This window comes from Jatropha curcas, chromosome 2 (genome assembly GCF_041381405.1).
Source record: "Jatropha curcas cultivar XTBG-Jc1 chromosome 2, XTBG_Jcur_1.0, whole genome shotgun sequence".
Lineage (NCBI taxonomy): Eukaryota > Viridiplantae > Streptophyta > Magnoliopsida > Malpighiales > Euphorbiaceae > Jatropha > Jatropha curcas.
Genome location: NC_143152.1, coordinates 30402278 through 30419176, shown reverse-complemented (window position 1 = coordinate 30419176; position 16899 = coordinate 30402278). Strand labels below are relative to the sequence as shown.

The 16899-nt window shown below is 34.1% G+C and overlaps 2 protein-coding genes across 4 annotated transcripts; one reads left to right on the top strand and one right to left on the bottom strand.

Moving 5' to 3' along the window:
• The first annotated feature begins 485 nt into the window (after positions 1 to 485).
• LOC105650400 (transcription regulator NOT2/NOT3/NOT5 family protein) lies at positions 486 to 11957 on the top strand. 3 transcript variants are annotated; one of them, XM_089717619.1, is made up of 16 exons: positions 486 to 865; positions 2465 to 2596; positions 3933 to 4070; positions 4620 to 4670; positions 5176 to 5265; positions 5350 to 5496; positions 5698 to 5808; positions 5992 to 6048; positions 6749 to 7483; positions 8834 to 9001; positions 9711 to 9816; positions 9892 to 10037; positions 10776 to 11054; positions 11155 to 11289; positions 11371 to 11552; positions 11703 to 11957. In XM_089717619.1, exons 1-16 carry the CDS (start codon positions 773 to 775, stop codon positions 11767 to 11769), a joined length of 2637 nt encoding a protein of 878 aa, XP_089573745.1. In that variant the 5' UTR covers positions 486 to 772; the 3' UTR covers positions 11770 to 11957. The 3 variants fall into 3 exon arrangements, with proteins under 3 accessions (XP_089573745.1, XP_089573744.1, XP_089573743.1); XM_089717617.1 differs by having other exon boundaries at positions 488 to 865; positions 9654 to 9816; XM_089717618.1 differs by lacking the exon at positions 5992 to 6048 and having other exon boundaries at positions 487 to 865; positions 9654 to 9816.
• A 1738-nt stretch (positions 11958 to 13695) lies between these two features.
• LOC105650399 (BON1-associated protein 2) lies at positions 13696 to 14371 on the bottom strand (the record flags this gene model as incomplete). Its single annotated transcript, XM_020685770.3, is given in 1 exon segment — positions 13696 to 14371. A coding segment is annotated over 1 exon segment (543 nt), but the record flags the coding sequence as incomplete, so codon positions are not given.
• Positions 14372 to 16899: the final 2528 nt, after the last annotated feature.

The window sequence follows — 16899 nt, the reverse complement described above, 5'->3', positions numbered from 1 at the left end:
TTTGCATAACTTGAATTTAATTTATTTAATTTATAAAAAAATCTACTCATTATCTAATATCTAAAATTAAATCTAAATTTGTTTAAATATTTATTATGTTTTGCTAACGGAATTGAAATATTTCATGTATTAGGATGTGCGCATACCAGTTTTAATCAAAAAAATTAAATTATAATTTTTTTGTTTGGTTTACTTAATTAATTAAAAATTTTATGTTATTTCAGTTGTATTAGACTATTAGTAAAAAGAAAATTTAATTTAACCAAGCTGAAGTGAAATAACTAAACAAAACATAAATCATTTTGCACTATTTACTTTTACTTTTTATAATATAATAAAAAATAATTTATTAAAAATTTATAAAGCTTTATTAATTGAACCGAGCCGAAACGAAATATTTTAATTCAAATCGATTTTCTGCTAGCTAAATTCGGCATGTTTAGGTCTACACTCATGCTCCAGAGAAATTATTTGTTGAAATCCATACGCCAAGCCCACGAAGAAAAAAGTCGAAATATCCTGAAAGCCCAAACCAAAAAACTCCGATCTAGGAGCGAGCGACGTCTCCTTCTTTCTTGACTGTGAACCGCTTTACATCTCCGTCTCCTCCTCTTCCTCATCTACACAGGCAAAACAAAAAAAGAAAAAACCCTAGAAACTGAGCAAGCAGACCTCACTCGCTAAGTCTTCGCAAATAATAACACCATTGTACTTTTTTCTTCTTTGATGATAAAACCCCCGCTAATTCGCTTCACGGTTCTCAAATTCCACAATGGGAGCAAGTCGCAAACTACAAGGCGAGATTGATCGCGTTCTGAAGAAAGTCCAAGAAGGCGTTGATGTGTTTGATAGCATCTGGAATAAGGTCACTGTTCTCCTCTTTTTATTTTTAATTATTTTTTATTCAGTCTTTTGTTCCTCTATTTTTGTCTGCGGAGAACTTGCTAGAATATAACCAGTTCAAGGATCTAAAATCACTTTTCTTATTTGTTTGGACTCTGAACAACTGTCTTGCTTCAGTAGAATTTCTATTTTTTTTTTTTTTAATTGTTCTCATTTTGGTTGCTTAGAAAATGCTGGAAATTGAACGAACAATTTCGAATGTAAAATTAATTTTCCTTACCTATTTAATTAAGGAGTTACATGCGTTCTTTCTTTTTCTTTTTTCTTTTCCTACCTTTTAATATCAATTTTCCTTTTCAATGCCTTGAAAACGCAGCAGAGTAGATAACATAACATTCTATAACTACTAATGGTTTATTTCTGAATGAATGTAAATTCGCCGAAGATGGAAATTCTTATTTTGCTTTATTTACCAACAAGGTGTTAGTTGTGGTGGTAAGTTACCTCAATCTGCTGAAGGCCGTTGGTTATTGACTGTTGTTTTTCTCTTCACACCTTTTTTGCTTTATTTATTGGGGACAATGGTGAATAAGTTCACTTTTTCAAGTTTTAAGTTTACTGTTGTTTTCTATATCTTTGGTGGTGATTCTTAAAACTGAAAATGAATTGTTCAAAATTTAAGAGCTAAATGGTTTTGTTATTGAAGGATTAAGTACTGAATTTAAAACTGGAGTATATTTTATGAATCAATTGTACTGATTTATAAATGTAGTTAAAAGTGGTAAGTAAGAAACTGATAATGTTATTGCCTCATTGATAATGGTGATGGTGATGATGATGATGGATCTAGCAATTATGCTTGTCTTGGTAATTATGGTAATTTTTGTGTGTGAAATAATGGTGCTTCCATATTAGCAGTGGAAATCAAGTGCGGTGATAGTAGTGGCAATGATGTTGATACTTGCATCAAGGGTTCCAAGGGTGGTAATAGTGATGGCTATTTTAAATGACATAGCCGTGGTAGCTGTTCTGATGATAGTGCAAATGATGGTTTTATGGTAGTTAACTGGCGATTGTTGTGAGAATGATGGCAGCAGCTCCAGTGGTGGTGATGGTACAATTGGTACATGATAAAAATCATACAAGTGAATAATGTGGTGGTGATTGAGAGAATAATTATTAATCACTGAAAATATTAGGTAGTTACTGCGCGTGATGCTGGTGCACTAATACATGAATTAAGTGCTGAAATCACATGCATTTTGAGAAATTAAGTGCTGAGAATTTTGATTCAAATGCTTAATCTGTGTTATCAAACACCACCTAGTTATTTATTGGTGACATTGATCTTGCTATCATTGTGATTCAAGATATTTTACTTTTATTGTCACTATTAGGAGGGTTTGTAGGTTATTATTTTCAAATTTTGGTTTTTTTTTTTTTTTTTATTTATGTTCATTATTGCTTTACGTATATGATACTATTGTCCACCATTGTCATTGAAGTTTTATTTTACTTTTGACCATTAGAAGTTCTATTTTATTTCCTTGCAACTAAAATGTAAACTTTGTTGGATATTGGTTTCATAATACGATTGTATCAATGTGTATCACTGCTTTAGGTTTATGATACGGACAATGCAAATCAAAAGGAGAAATTTGAGGCAGATTTGAAGAAGGAAATAAAAAAGCTGCAGAGATACAGGGATCAGATCAAAACATGGATTCAATCCAGTGAAATCAAGGATAAGAAGGTCAGTGCTCTTTGTTTCAGTATCATGTCCATAGAATTTGAAGAATGCATAATATTTATAGAACTCATGAATTCATGAAGCATAATTGGGTCTAATTCCTTTATTGTGACTTAGTTAGATATCAAATATTGAGTCAATTATATCATCATGTTCAGGTTCAGACTAATGCAAAAGGACTTACGTTTCTTGATTTAGTTAAATTTATAAACTTCATGATATTGTTGGTAGTCATTTCTATTCTTTATTATACTTGAGATCATAGTAATTAAAAGCGCAAGGCGCACTAAAGGCCCAAACGGCTGGCGCCAGCCTCTGGGGAAGGAGCATGCCCAAGTTAGTTGAGGCACAAAAAAAAAAAAAGAAAAAAAAAAAAAGAGTAAAACTTGCATAAATCTGAAAATTATATTGTAGTGTATTGGATAAAAAGTCGGAAAACATGAAAAAAAAACATAAAAAAATAAGAAAAAAATGACAGCATAAAAGTTTATATTTTGAGATATTGGAGTTGAGCGAGGAGGGAGTAGAATCAAGAACATGGAAAAAAAGAAGAACAAATATAAAGCAAATATAGGAAGAGAAATTAAGCAAGACATATGAACGGCTGTTAGCTGGATTGCAAGAGGTGAGTGCTAGATGGAGTAGTGAATGCTTGATCGCAGAGCACATCACCAGTTTTTATTTTGTGTTTTTCTTTTATTTATTTATGTAATCAGATGCTAGCTAGACAACTTTACATTGAAAGAAAACCCTTGGTGATTGTTCAGAGGAAAAAATAGAAATGCACAAAAGAGGTGCACCCCTCTACTCAAAGGTGATAGCCTCAGTGAGGTTGTCCGCCTGTACATTCGAGGCACAAGCCCTTGCACCCTAAGTTAATAATTATGCCTAGGACCCCTTAGTTCCGTTTTCAAACTTACTATCAATGTGGTCTTTGGTTAACTGCCCACTTGTGATGCAATTTTTAGATGAACTGTTTTTGTACATTTAAAAGGTTCCTTCTTTTCTTAGGGAGATTTATAGCTTTTCCTAAATGTTTATAACTTTATTGTTAGTTTCCTGTCTATAATTCTTCATTTTATGAATATAAACTGGTAGTTGTAGTGTTTTCATTTTGATTCCTTTTGTTTTTGTGTTAAATTGCTTGGTGTTGATACTAAGAGGTGGATCTGTGGTTTATTATAAGTATCAGCTATTTTTTTAGCTTTTGTTAGTTCCTATGTGTTAACTTTTGTTATCATGACATGAAATATGATGCAGATTTTCATTCTTTTGATACATGTTTACATTGATGCTGAAGGTGAGGGCTATCCTTTTCTTTTGATTCATGTTCATGTAGGTTAGTGCCTCATATGAGCAGGCTTTGGTGGATGCTCGTAAGCTTATTGAGCGTGAAATGGAGAGATTTAAGATCTGTGAGAAGGAAACAAAGACAAAAGCCTTCTCTAAAGAAGGGTTGGGCCAACAACCGAAAACTGTAAGTGCTGAAGACTTATGCTGTCTTTTTTAACCAAATTGCTGGTTTGCAAATAGCATATTTTGAGGTTGACTATACCTCCCACTTCCTTTGTTTTGGCTTATGTGATCACTTCTGACAATTTTCTTCTTTAAAGCTACATTTATGCCATCATGTTCCACGAGTCTATTTATTAATCTTATCTAATATTAATGAAGAGTTAAACAGTTATCATTCTTTTCTAAAGTAACAATTTCTTGGTTTTTACTGTTCATGTCTTTTTATTTTTATAAATTTTTGCTGGTTTCTTATTTTGGCAAACTCTTGTAAGTATAACGGGAAGTAGAAAAGCAGAGGTTAAAAGGCGTTGAACTATCTGCAGCAGAGCTGAGCACTTTGAACTGTGTGAATCATTTAGTAATTTAATCTCAATTTTTAAAATGGCTTTTAGGATGTAGGCGGCTTTCATGAAAATCCCACTCATCTTTCTTTCTATTGTCTGAGATACTATATTATCTTTACACCCGCTGGAAAATTATTTTTATGCTAATGGCATCATTCTTCTGGTAGGACCCAAAGGAGAAGGCCAAATCAGAGACAAGGGATTGGTTGAACAATGTGGTATGTAAATTTACAATCACAAGCTCTTGTTTTTAAAATTCACTTCTTTACAAATGAGCTTTGGTGCAATGGTACCAGAGTTGTCTCTAGAGCTATACCATTGCAAGTTCAAATCCCAGAGTGGAATTCTAATTAACTGAACAAACAATCGTTTCCTCCAGTTGATGATATAAAATGCTCATTATGTAGCAGTTACTCGCTTGTACTGTCTGTATACTGTGCATGTTGTGTAGGCATCTGGTCAGCAATGCAATTGCGACAAAGTTATCAAATTTAGATGGCCTAGTAATTGAGAAGGCCTTTTTTCTTTTCTGCATACATGTTATTCTCTATCTCTCTCTGCCCGTTTATTTTTAAATATAAAGGAATGGTGAGCTGTTTATGGGTGTTTTGCTATCGTAGTTACATTTTACAGGAATCAAATTAACCCCTTTTTTATTTCTTATAGGAACCTTTTTTTTTTTTTCTGTTTCTGGTTTCTGTAATGTATTCTATCCTTGATTAGGTAGGGGAGTTGGAATCTCAGATTGATAGCTTTGAAGCTGAGATTGAGGGGCTGACTGTTAAGAAGGGAAAGTCAAGGCCACCTAGACTGGTAGGACAGAAATCAATCTGGCATTTTGGAAATTAATTTTTTCCTTATATAATCAGTTATTTATTCATTTATTTTGATCATCAGACACATTTAGAGGCATCCATTGTGAGGCACAAGGCTCATATAATGAAATTAGAATTAATTCTGAGGCTGCTGGATAACGATGAATTGAGTCCTGAGCAGGTCAATGATGTTAAAGACTTCCTGGATGACTATGTGGAACGAAATCAGGTTTGCATATTTCAATTGTTTAGTTAAAATTGTCTCTGCTTATCATAAATGCTATATTTTGATAAAAACATACAATCTAGTGAATATGCTTTGTCTGTATTGAGTGTTTTTTTTGTTGAATTACCAGCATTCTTGATGTGAGATAGTTTCATGTTGTTGCTTTATTGTAACCTTTATTTTGATCTTATTTTACCCCTCTAGGAGGATTTTGAAGAATTTAGCGACGTTGATGAGCTTTACAACTCGTTGCCATTAGACAAGGTGGAGTCTCTTGAAGATTTGGTTACCATTGGTCCTCCTGGCCTTGTTAAGGTAAATTTTTGTGGCATGTACTTGATGTTTCTCGCTCTTTTTTTATTATGTTGGAGATGGAAAATGATTGCATATTACTTATTTCTCATTTTTACTTTTGATGTATCACAGACGGGAAAATAGTCATAACATTCCTAGTTATGTTTGTTTTTTTTATTGGTTAAAATTTTAACATTTTCACAGGGTGCACCAGTTCATACCTTGAAGACATCTTTGGCATCATCAGCATCTCAAATACCTGTATGTTATTCATGCTGAATTGACAATGTTATTGTCTTTTGCTCTCTAATTGTGAAGGATCTTCAGAATATTTAAGCCTTTCTTAAGATTTATTATAAATCCTAACTTGTATGGCTCCTTTGTCTCCGGTTCTATTGTCAATTGGGAGAAAAGTTAAGAATCACGTGCCATCCTGTCCTTGCTTCCGTCAAACTTCGTAATATTAACAAAACATTGTTTTGGGCTTTACATTTGCGGGTTCATGGATTAATAAGCCCTTGACAATTATTTTTGGCAAAACTATTATGCTTGAGTGGTTACAGACACTTATTGTTTATAATCATAGTCTTCTTTGATTAAGACATAAAATATCTTTGTTGGCCCCGCAAAAAAATATTTTGGGTTCATTGGTCTTGTCTGTTCAATATTTAGATGTGTTGTCTAGGACTCTAAATTACAACAAATGGTGACATGATGCAGTATGATGTTAATTGTTCTGCTTTGACATGTAGTACTGGGCATGCATGTCCACAGCATTTATTTCATGATCAATAGAGATTTTTCTCAATTTGTATTGCAATTCGTTTTCATTTCGCACTCAACAACCAAACTATTTTTATTTTCTTTGCTTGTTAATTCTCTTACTTTTCCATAATTTGGTTGTTTGCCTTCAAAACATTGTTTTGACGTGTAAATCTGGAATTCATGGCTTTCTGTCCAGGCTACCGTGACTCCTGCTCATCAGCAGGCTACTTCTGTTCAGGAGCAACCTGATGATACAGCATCTCAGGATAGTAATTCTGATATTGTTGCAAGAACACCGCCTGCTAAAAGCAGTATGATTGGTTCTGCTGCATCGACACCAACTGTGAATCATGCAACTCCAGTTTCTGCAAGCGCTCCACCTCATACAGTGTCTGGTGTGACAACACCTTCAATTCTTCCAACGTCAACTCCAGTTCGCAGTGTGTTGGAAATTGCAGCCACTGCTATTCCTTCATCTCCTGCAACATTGGCAAATTCTGCAAAGGAAGAAGAAGTTGCAGGTTTTCCTGTCCGTAGACCATCACCAGCTCTTTCTGATACTGGACTAACAAGGGGCATCGGTAGAGGCAGCCTTTCTAGCCAGCCCTCTCCTAGTATTCCTATTAGTTCTGCTGCAGTTCCAAGCAATGGAACCCTTGGTGCAGTACCTTCAGTATCTGACATTGCAAAAAGAAATATTTTATCAACGGATGATAGACTTGGAAGTAGTGCAATGGTGCAACCTTTGACTTCTCCGCTAAGTAATCGGATGATCTTGCCTCAGACTGGCAAGAGTAATGATGGAACTAGCATAGTTGATTCTAGTAATGTTGGTGAAGCTGCGGGAATTGGTGGAAGAGTTTTTTCACCTTCTTTGGTCCCCAGCATGCAATGGAGACCTGGAAGTTCTTTTCAAAATCAGAATGAACCGGTATTTTGTTTGTTCTATATTTATGCATTTTCACCCTATTACTTGGGATTTTGTTTATTTTCCATTTGGAAGAACCTCTTCTATTTTATAGGAAGATAAATTTCATTAAATAAGAGAAAGGAAGAATAAATTGGAGGATAAGACATACTTTGTACATAAGAAAATATAGAACAAGCGGCAAACTGCAAAGTTAAGTAAAATAGTTCCATCTTATCTTTCATCACAACACTAGGAGACATTCCTCTGAAGGTCCTTGAAGCATGCTTCTTATGGAATCTTAAGGTGTTAGTTCATCTGCCATGTTTGGTTTGATGGTATTCAAAATGAAAATTCTAAATGCGTAACAGTTTTAAGATTTCATGGAAAGGAATGAGCATGACTAAGCATGTGTTGGTGCAATTATTAGCTAAACTGGTGTCTCAACTGTTTAGAATTTGCATAAGCTTACTTCCGAAAGAAGTGCAAAAGCAGCCGTATGAGGTTAAAATCTCATGTATGGTTTTGTAGAGTAGCAGTATCATTCCTCTCTATTCGGTGATAAATAAAGATTCCTTGCTTTGTTTCTTATCCCTCAGAGATTCCCATTAGATAATGTTGAGTTTTAGAGATCATAGTCTTGTGTACTGGACCTCTTTCAAACATTTCTGTATGATGCTTGACCGTAGTTCACGCAATCATTCACATGCAGGTAATTCTGCAGCTTTTATATTGATTTGCTATTCAAATAGCTTATTTGTAATTATTTGGCTTTTTAATCTACTATCTGGCATTTTTATCCCTAATTAGCAATAATTCATTTGATATATGGCTGATGAACAAGAAATGTAGGCCTAGGACACTATTGCCGAATTTTGATGTTTTTACAATTGTATTCCCATTTTCGTTTTTTTTTTATTCTTTTTGCAATTCAACCCCTACTTGAGAACTCAGTTGCGATCATACCCTGCAGTTCAAAATTGGGACAGAATATTTCAAGAATATTTTATTGTTAATCTAAATTAAAACTAGGAAATTTCAAATGTTATCAAGGAGTAGTTTAAATATGTAGTTCCTGGTGGTGTGTCTATGGTGGTGTTACAACAGTAACAATACAACTAAGCCTTAGTCCCAAACTAGTTGGGGTCAGCTATATGAATCCTTTGTTAATGGTGGTGTTAATGGAGGAAATTGTCAAAATGCTTATTTAAATGCCAATGTGAAGAAAAATTATCCGGTTCGCATATGCACTGGATCAATGTTTCATCTGTTCAATGAAAAGCATGCTGACAATTATGTTCATTAAATTCTAATCTGGTTATTATTGCACTTGATGCCGTGGTGTTTTCAACTTGAACTATATTTTTGTATCAGGGACAATTTCGTGCAAGAACTGAAATAGCACCTGATCAAAGGGAAAAATTTTTGCAACGTCTTCAGCAAGTCCAGCAACAAGGTCACAGCACCCTTCTTGGTATGCCACCTCTTGCTGGTGGAAATCATAAACAGTTTTCTGCCCAACAAAATCCACTACTGCAGCAGGTGAGTTTTCTTATATAGGATTTTCAATTCCTTGGCCCTTTGTTTTCTGTTCTGGCCAACGATTTATGGAGAAACTTTGTTTTATCCAAATATGTTTTGGGATGTTTTTTCATGACTATTTTATTACTGATTGGATAAACCTTAGCTCAGTCATCATATTCCAAAGTTCTTATAAATTTGTTGTAGTTAGATAAATAATTCTTTCTGCAGTATGTTATGTGGAGTGGAAACAAAGTTCATAGTCTATGTGAATTCATTGGCCTAATTTAATATTTCATCAATGCCTTTTAGGATAAAGCATCCGTCTTGATTTGAGAACTAAAGTATTGAATTTTTTTTTTTCTTTTTTGTTGAATCAATGATAGGTTTTTATGTGAATGTATTGAGTATAACCGATTAAATTATTGAAATTCAATATAACAATTAAAGGCATATAATAATCTTTTATTAAATGATCTAAAAGAATGTACTTGTATCCTATTTCTGACCATGCTGATCACATGACTATGATCAACATTGTGTCTGTGGACTTTTTTTTTCTCTTTTGTATGCACTGTTCTTTGATGGTCCAATTTATTCTGCCTTATCAACTTCCCTTGTTTGAAATTAGTTTGATACCTTTTTTAGCTTTCCTTTCTGACTGTGTGGGCAGTTTAATTCTCAAAGCCCATCTGTCTCTCCACAAGCTAATCTGGGACTTGGAGTTCAGGCATCAGGTCTCAATACCGTTACGTCGGCAGCGTTACAGCAGCCAAATACCATCCACCAACAGGCTAGTCAACAAGTCGTGATGTCTAGTGGTGCAAAAGATGCTGGTACTGCTCAGCTTAACTTGATTGGCACGCTATCCTAAAATGCATATTTGTTAATGCCATGAATGATGAATGCAGATGTTAGCCTTTCAAAAGTTGAGGAGCAGCAGCAACCTCAAAATTTACCTGATGATTCAACCCCTGAGTCTGCTCCTTCATCTGGGCTGAGCAAAAATCTTGTGAATGAGGATGAATTGAAAACAGCCTACACAATGGATACTTCTGTATGTAGAATAATTCTCTGCTGTCTTACCTCCTGTACTATGAATTTTGCAGATATCTTTTATGTGTGTGGCGATGTTATTTTGCCTGTCAATTTGGGGATGAAGCCACTTTCCCTCGGATGCTTAATTTTCTTGGTGAATCTGATGGAATCAATTTCAACCTTATTATTTTCTGGTTGAGAACGTCAAGAACTACGAGCCAAAGATATCATCTGGTTCAAGAAATTGGTGGCTTGGCATGATATTGGTTAGGATTAAAATTAAATTATGTGGGACTAAAAACATTATGGACTTTATGCTACAGGGACTAATAAAGTGTTTTCAATATCCTCAGGCTGAATGTTAGTGCTTTGGGATGAAGATACCATTAAAAACATTCTTAGACATTCTATACTATTTAATTTTGGGAGTTTCATACATTTGCAATTTTAATTTCTAATCAACTGCTGCTGAATTATGGAGTTAATATGTGAGGAGTGTTGAGTCTGTGCTGATTATTCCAGGTACTGGATCTCAGAAATTTAATTTCATACCCTACTCTAAAATTCAGATATTCCATTGCACTTGTTTAGTTCTCGTCAGATTTCCTTTATGAAGCGTTTGCATTGCATTTTCATATCCTGTGCCAGTAATTGTGTGTTTAAAATATGATATGGTTTGTCGCATGGTGGTCTTGGTGTTTTATATGCCAGTTTAATGTTCAGGATGATATGATCTAAATTGGTTTACTTTATGCAGACAGGAGCATCTGGCTCTTTGGCAGAGCCTGCCCAGATGCCAAGAGATATTGACCTCTCCCCTGGGCAACCCATACAATCCAGTCAACCTTCTACTGGCCTTGGTGTTATTGGTCGGAGAAGTGTCTCTGATCTTGGTGCCATTGGTGATAATGTCAGTGGATCTGCTGTGAATTCTGGGGCAATGCATGATCAGATATACAACTTGCAGATGCTCGAGGCAGCATATCACAAGCTTCCCCAACCAAAGGACTCAGAACGTGCTAGGAGCTATACTCCAGTATGAATGCCAATTGTCTTGATCTTTCTTTGGCCCTTTTAAACTAAGGACACTCTTTGACTTTATGAGAGAATAATTTTATCCTGTTCATCTTTTTCAGAGGCACCCTGCAGCCACACCTCCTAGCTATCCCCAAGTTCAGGCACCCATTGTAAATAATCCTGGATTCTGGGAACGACTGACTATTGATAGTTATGGCACTGATACATTGTTCTTTGCGTTTTACTATCAACAGGTGATATGGCATACCATGTTAATCAATTTATTTGTTGTACAAACGGCGTTGCTTGTTCTCAAAGTCAGTTGTTGTCTGCAGAATACCTATCAGCAATACTTGGCCGCAAAAGAGCTAAAAAAGCAATCCTGGAGATTTCATAGAAAATATAACACCTGGTTTCAGCGGCATGAAGAGCCCAAAGTTGCAACTGATGAATATGAACAGGGGACTTACGTGTACTTTGATTTCCATATTGCCAATGATGACCTCCAACATGGATGGTATGCTGATTTTTTTTTTTCTAATTATTCAAAAGTCACATTTTATTAAAATTGCATTTATCTGCTTTTTATGCATCTCCGCTTTCATTAAAGTTTGAGATTCTTTTAAAACGCTCCATCGATCTGATGATCTGTATTTTTATTTTCCAGGTGTCAAAGAATCAAGACTGAGTTCACTTTTGAGTATAACTATCTTGAAGATGAACTTATTGTTTAGAAGATGTGCAGTGCTATAACTATAGTGATGCGAAACTGATTTATTGATGATGCTATAACAGTATTAATGCTGCTGTTGATTTTTTTCAAAGTTTTTAATTGGATATACTAGTACAAAAACCGTTTTGTAAATTGCGATTTATTCTTGTAAGAGTTTTTCAGAGCTTATGAAACAAGTATTTTGGGGTATTTGTACCATTATATGAACTGAAACAATTCCCCTTTCTAAGTTATTTATAATTATAATCAACTTTCCTTCCCAAGATATCTGCTAATGCACATAAGGAATATGTCATGTCAGCTTGCAGACTATGAAACTAACTAATATACAACTGTTTATAAATCTAAATAATTTAAGGTTGTTGTAAGCTGATAAAGACCCTAATAAGGAAATTAATTATTTGAACAAGTCTTTGTTGGATTGAATTAGTTATGCTAGTTACACCAAAACTCTAATTACATATTAATGAAAAGCAGTTACTAAAATGGAATGCTATTACTTTTTTCACAATCTGAAGGCAACGCAGGGAGGGGAATGTATTAGCCCAACTCCAAATATTAGTCAAATACAACAGCTTCTTGCCTTGGCCAATTCTGACTATCTTGATTAAAGTTGTTGAACATGGTAATTAATTATTACATAACCTACCAAATTAATAATGCAGACAATTACAATTAACATTTTTTTTTTTGAATGAATATATTAATCGAATGTTTGTTTTCTAAAATAGTTTATCCATATTGAACTAATATATTAATCGAAAGTTTTTTTTTATACAATTAGCATTTTTTTTATTTGTTATGTCATCATTATCCATATTAGTATTTTGAATTTTTTTTCATGAAGAGGACAAGATTTTTAATTTCTTCCTCATTAATTATAATTTTAAAAAAAAAAACAACATGATTTAAAATATTTGTATGATTAGCTTTATTTATTATTATTATTATTTGGATAGAGAAGTCATTATCCTACAACTTCTTTAAATTAATTTCAATAACACACATGTAAATTTAGAATTTTGTTTATTTATCTAATTATTAATTTAATTAAGATCATTCGTTGATTTAAATATATCTTTTAAACCGCTATTTATGAACTATTTTTTTTAGCATAATGTATAATCATATACCTTTTATCTTTTTATTCAATCAAAATTAAGGGATATATAAAGAAAATATTTTAATTAACATCTTAATTGAAATTCCAATTAACAAGGTGATGCACCAATATACTTGTTCACAGACTAATCAAAAGTACAATCATGTGATTAAAGCTTAGTTTCTTTCTTGCAATTGCATAGTCTTAAAGGAGGCTTAAAGGACACAAACGACAATTGTTTTTGAACTTAATGAAATTTTTACTTCATATTGGGAAATAAAAAGTAGAATATTTATTAAAGCCTGAAATGACAAATTAAGTGTGGAATTCTTATATATGGAGAAAATTTTCATTAGAAACGCTTCTCTTTATGAACGAGTATGGAAAATGTGAAAGAGAAGGCAAATTAACATTTATCTAACTACGCATTTTGGAGAGTTCTGCCATCTTCCTCGAAAGAGACTTCTCCATTGTCCATATCCTTCACTTCTAATGCATTTCTTTCTATTTTTATTACCTTATCACTACATAGTTGAGCAAAAAAATCTATTATTATTATTATTATAATAAAGCAAAACTAGTAGTTAGAATTTAAAGAAGAAACATAAAGTTTGACTTTAATTTTCTAATATTAAGATTTTTTTTTTAAGTTTTAGAGACGTATATCAATATATGTAATAATACTCACTCGCTCCTGATGTTTAGGGTTTGAAATATTTTTTTCTCAGCTTACTTATAACGAAATTAAATTTTAATATTAATCTCACATTTCTTTATTTTTTTTATCTATAAAATCTTTCTTTTACTATTAAAATCCGAAAAAACTTTAATATAATCAAACATATTTATTCTTGATCAATATTGACAAAAAAATTTTCCCTAAGGCTAAATTTGAATTGTTGGTTTAGTAGTAAAGCATAGATACAGAAGTCTAACAAAGAACCCCAAACTTTGGAAATTAAGCCCGAGAAACACACCAAACAGGAACTCCTGTTACCACTCCTCCATGACCAAGACAATTCTTCTGGCCCACGGGCACTCCCCACGTTGGCCGCATCTGCGGTGACGGCGATGATTGCCACGAGTAACTCGGCAAGTTTTTTCTCATGCCCGGCGTCGCACAGGCAGCCGGCGATTTTACTTTTAAAGAAATATTAACAATACCGTTCTTTTCACCCCTCACATCTCTCAGTCGATAACTCAAAAAGTTTAAATAGTTTTCTGGGATATAACAGCTCATGAAATCAGAAACGGGAACATTAGCTGTTCCAACAACTCTATTTCCTGACCCAATCTTGCATTGCACTTCTAGGGTAATAAAGCGAGCATGCATTGGCATGCCTATTTCGAGCTTTTGATTCCAAGAAGGATTGCTTCCACCTTCATAATCAGCTCTTGTGGATTGAGAATTGAGAGGATCAACTTTAATCACAACGAAGGTGTCCTTTTTTACAGATTTTCCGGCCAATTTTAGGTTTTCTGCAGATAAGACTGTGATTTCTAAATTGTGATGTAGGGAATCCATATGTAACGGTAAAAGAAATATTGAAGAACAATGGATTATGTTTTGGAAATTGAAATTTAAAGGTTAATATTCGAGTTGTGAAGAATTTAGGGGACACCATCGGTGTTGTTATATAGCATGCGTATGAGAGGAAGAAGTTCGTGAGAAAGGAGATAGAACGAGAGGGGATGTTTCTATATCTTCCAATTTTTCTCTCCTTTTAACGACTGTGTTTCATTCAGTGCGTAAGGGAAGGGGCAATTATGTTGACATTTCAATGGAGATTGTCTAAAATATATTTGCAGATTGGCGCGTTGACTAAGCTTTCGATAATTACTGAATATTGCGGTACGGTTTTAGGAGGAAAGTATGAAGGAAGCAGGACGGAAAGTATTTTGACGGGGTCAATGGTGGGCCGAGATGGCAATCCAACAGACAAATGTTATCAAGGAGTAGTTTAAATATGTAGTTCCTGGTGGTGTGTCTATGGTGGTGTTACAACAGTAACAATACAACTAAGCCTTAGTCCCAAACTAGCTGGGGTCAGCTATATGAATCCTTTGTTAATGGTGATGTTAATGGAGGAAATTGTCAAAATGCTTATTTAAATGCCAATGTGAAGAAAAATTATCCGGTTCGCATATGCACTGGATCAATGTTTCATCTGTTCAATGAAAAGCATGCTGACAATTTTGTTCATTAAATTCTAATCTGGTTATTATTGCACTTGATGCCGTGGTGTTTTCAACTTGAACTATATTTTTGTATCAGGGACAATTTCGTGCAAGAACTGAAATAGCACCTGATCAAAGGGAAAAATTTTTGCAACGTCTTCAGCAAGTCCAGCAACAAGGTCACAGCACCCTTCTTGGTATGCCACCTCTTGCTGGTGGAAATCATAAACAGTTTTCTGCCCAACAAAATCCACTACTGGAGCAGGTGAGTTTTCTTATATGGGATTTTCAATTCCTTGGCCCTTTGTTTTCTGTTCTGGCCAACGATTTATGGAGAAACTTTGTTTTATCCAAATATGTTTTGGGATGTTTTTTCATGACTATTTTATTACTGATTGGATAAACCTTAGCTCAGTCATCATATCCCAAAGTTCACATCTTATAAATTTGTTGTAGTTAGATAAATAATTCTTTCTGCAGTATGTTATGTGGAGTGGAAACAAAGTTCATAGTCTATGTGAATTCATTGGCCTAATTTAATATTTCATCAATGCCTTTTAGGATAGCATCCGTCTTGATTTGAGAACTAAAGTATTGAATTTTTTTTTTCTTTTTTGTTGAATCAATAATAGATTTTTATGTGAATGTATTGAGTATAACTGCTTAAATTATTGAAATTCAATATAACAATTAAAGGCATATAATAATCTTTTGTTAAATGATATAAAAGAATGTACTCGTATCCTATTTCTGACCATGCAGATCACATGACTATGATCAACATTGTGTCTGTAGACTTTTTTTTTTTCTCTTTTGTATGCACTGTTCTTTGATGGTCCAATTTATTCTGCCTTATCAACTTCTCTTTTTTGAAATTAGTTTGATACCTTTTTTAGCGTTCCTTTCTGTGACATCCTACTCCGAGTCGAGTCATTTCATGGAGTCGAGTTGAGTCGAGTTGAACCAAACCCGGTTGGGGTAGAATGGGTTATTAAGTGGAGTTCCTTGATTGAGAGAAAAGATTAAAGCACAAGGGTTAGGATTGATTTGCATTAAAAGATTGAGCTTGAGTATTAAATTGTAGCCTGTTTACAATTGAGGTACCATTTAGAATTTTTACACACAAATCCCTTGATTTTTGATGGCCTACCCGTAATACACATTTTCACTTTCCCATTTTCATGTTTATCTTCATCTTCTTCCTTTCCTCTTCCACCTTACTTTCAATTTTCATGGTAGTTAAGCCTTAACTTCAACTTCTCTTTTATCCAAGTAAGTAAACCTTCTTGAAGTTCATAATTGAATCATTTGGTGCTATTGTATTAGAATTTAATTCTTATTTATAGGTGAAGGGAGTTCTAAGAGTGTAGAGAGAAGAAGTTAAAGAAGCTAAGAGGAGCTCAAGCTTTTGGAGTAAAGGTTTGATATCTCTTGTTATTTTTTTATTTTCTTTGTATGAGATTTGTGTGGTGTGTTGCTATGAGACAAATATTGCTTCATGTTGAGTGGGAGGACCGGTAATGGTGAGAAAACAGGGGAAAACAGGGGAAGTATTGAATAAATGAAGTGAATATTGAGTTTATGTTGAAACAGGTTTTGCTGGAAATTTTACCAGTAACTTCATCTTGATTTTGACCCCATTTAATGATGGAATTAGGAAGTGTCATAGAAGAGTTATTTGTTCCTCTATGTGTTAGCTTTACATGGGTTTTTGAATCATCCAAATTGGAGTTGTATATTGAGAGATATGACCAAAAGAGTACAGACAGTGCAGGCTGGAAGCGCGCGCGCGAATTGCATGATGAGTTCGCGTTGCCTTCTCGCGCTCGCGAATTTGACCTACGCGCTCAC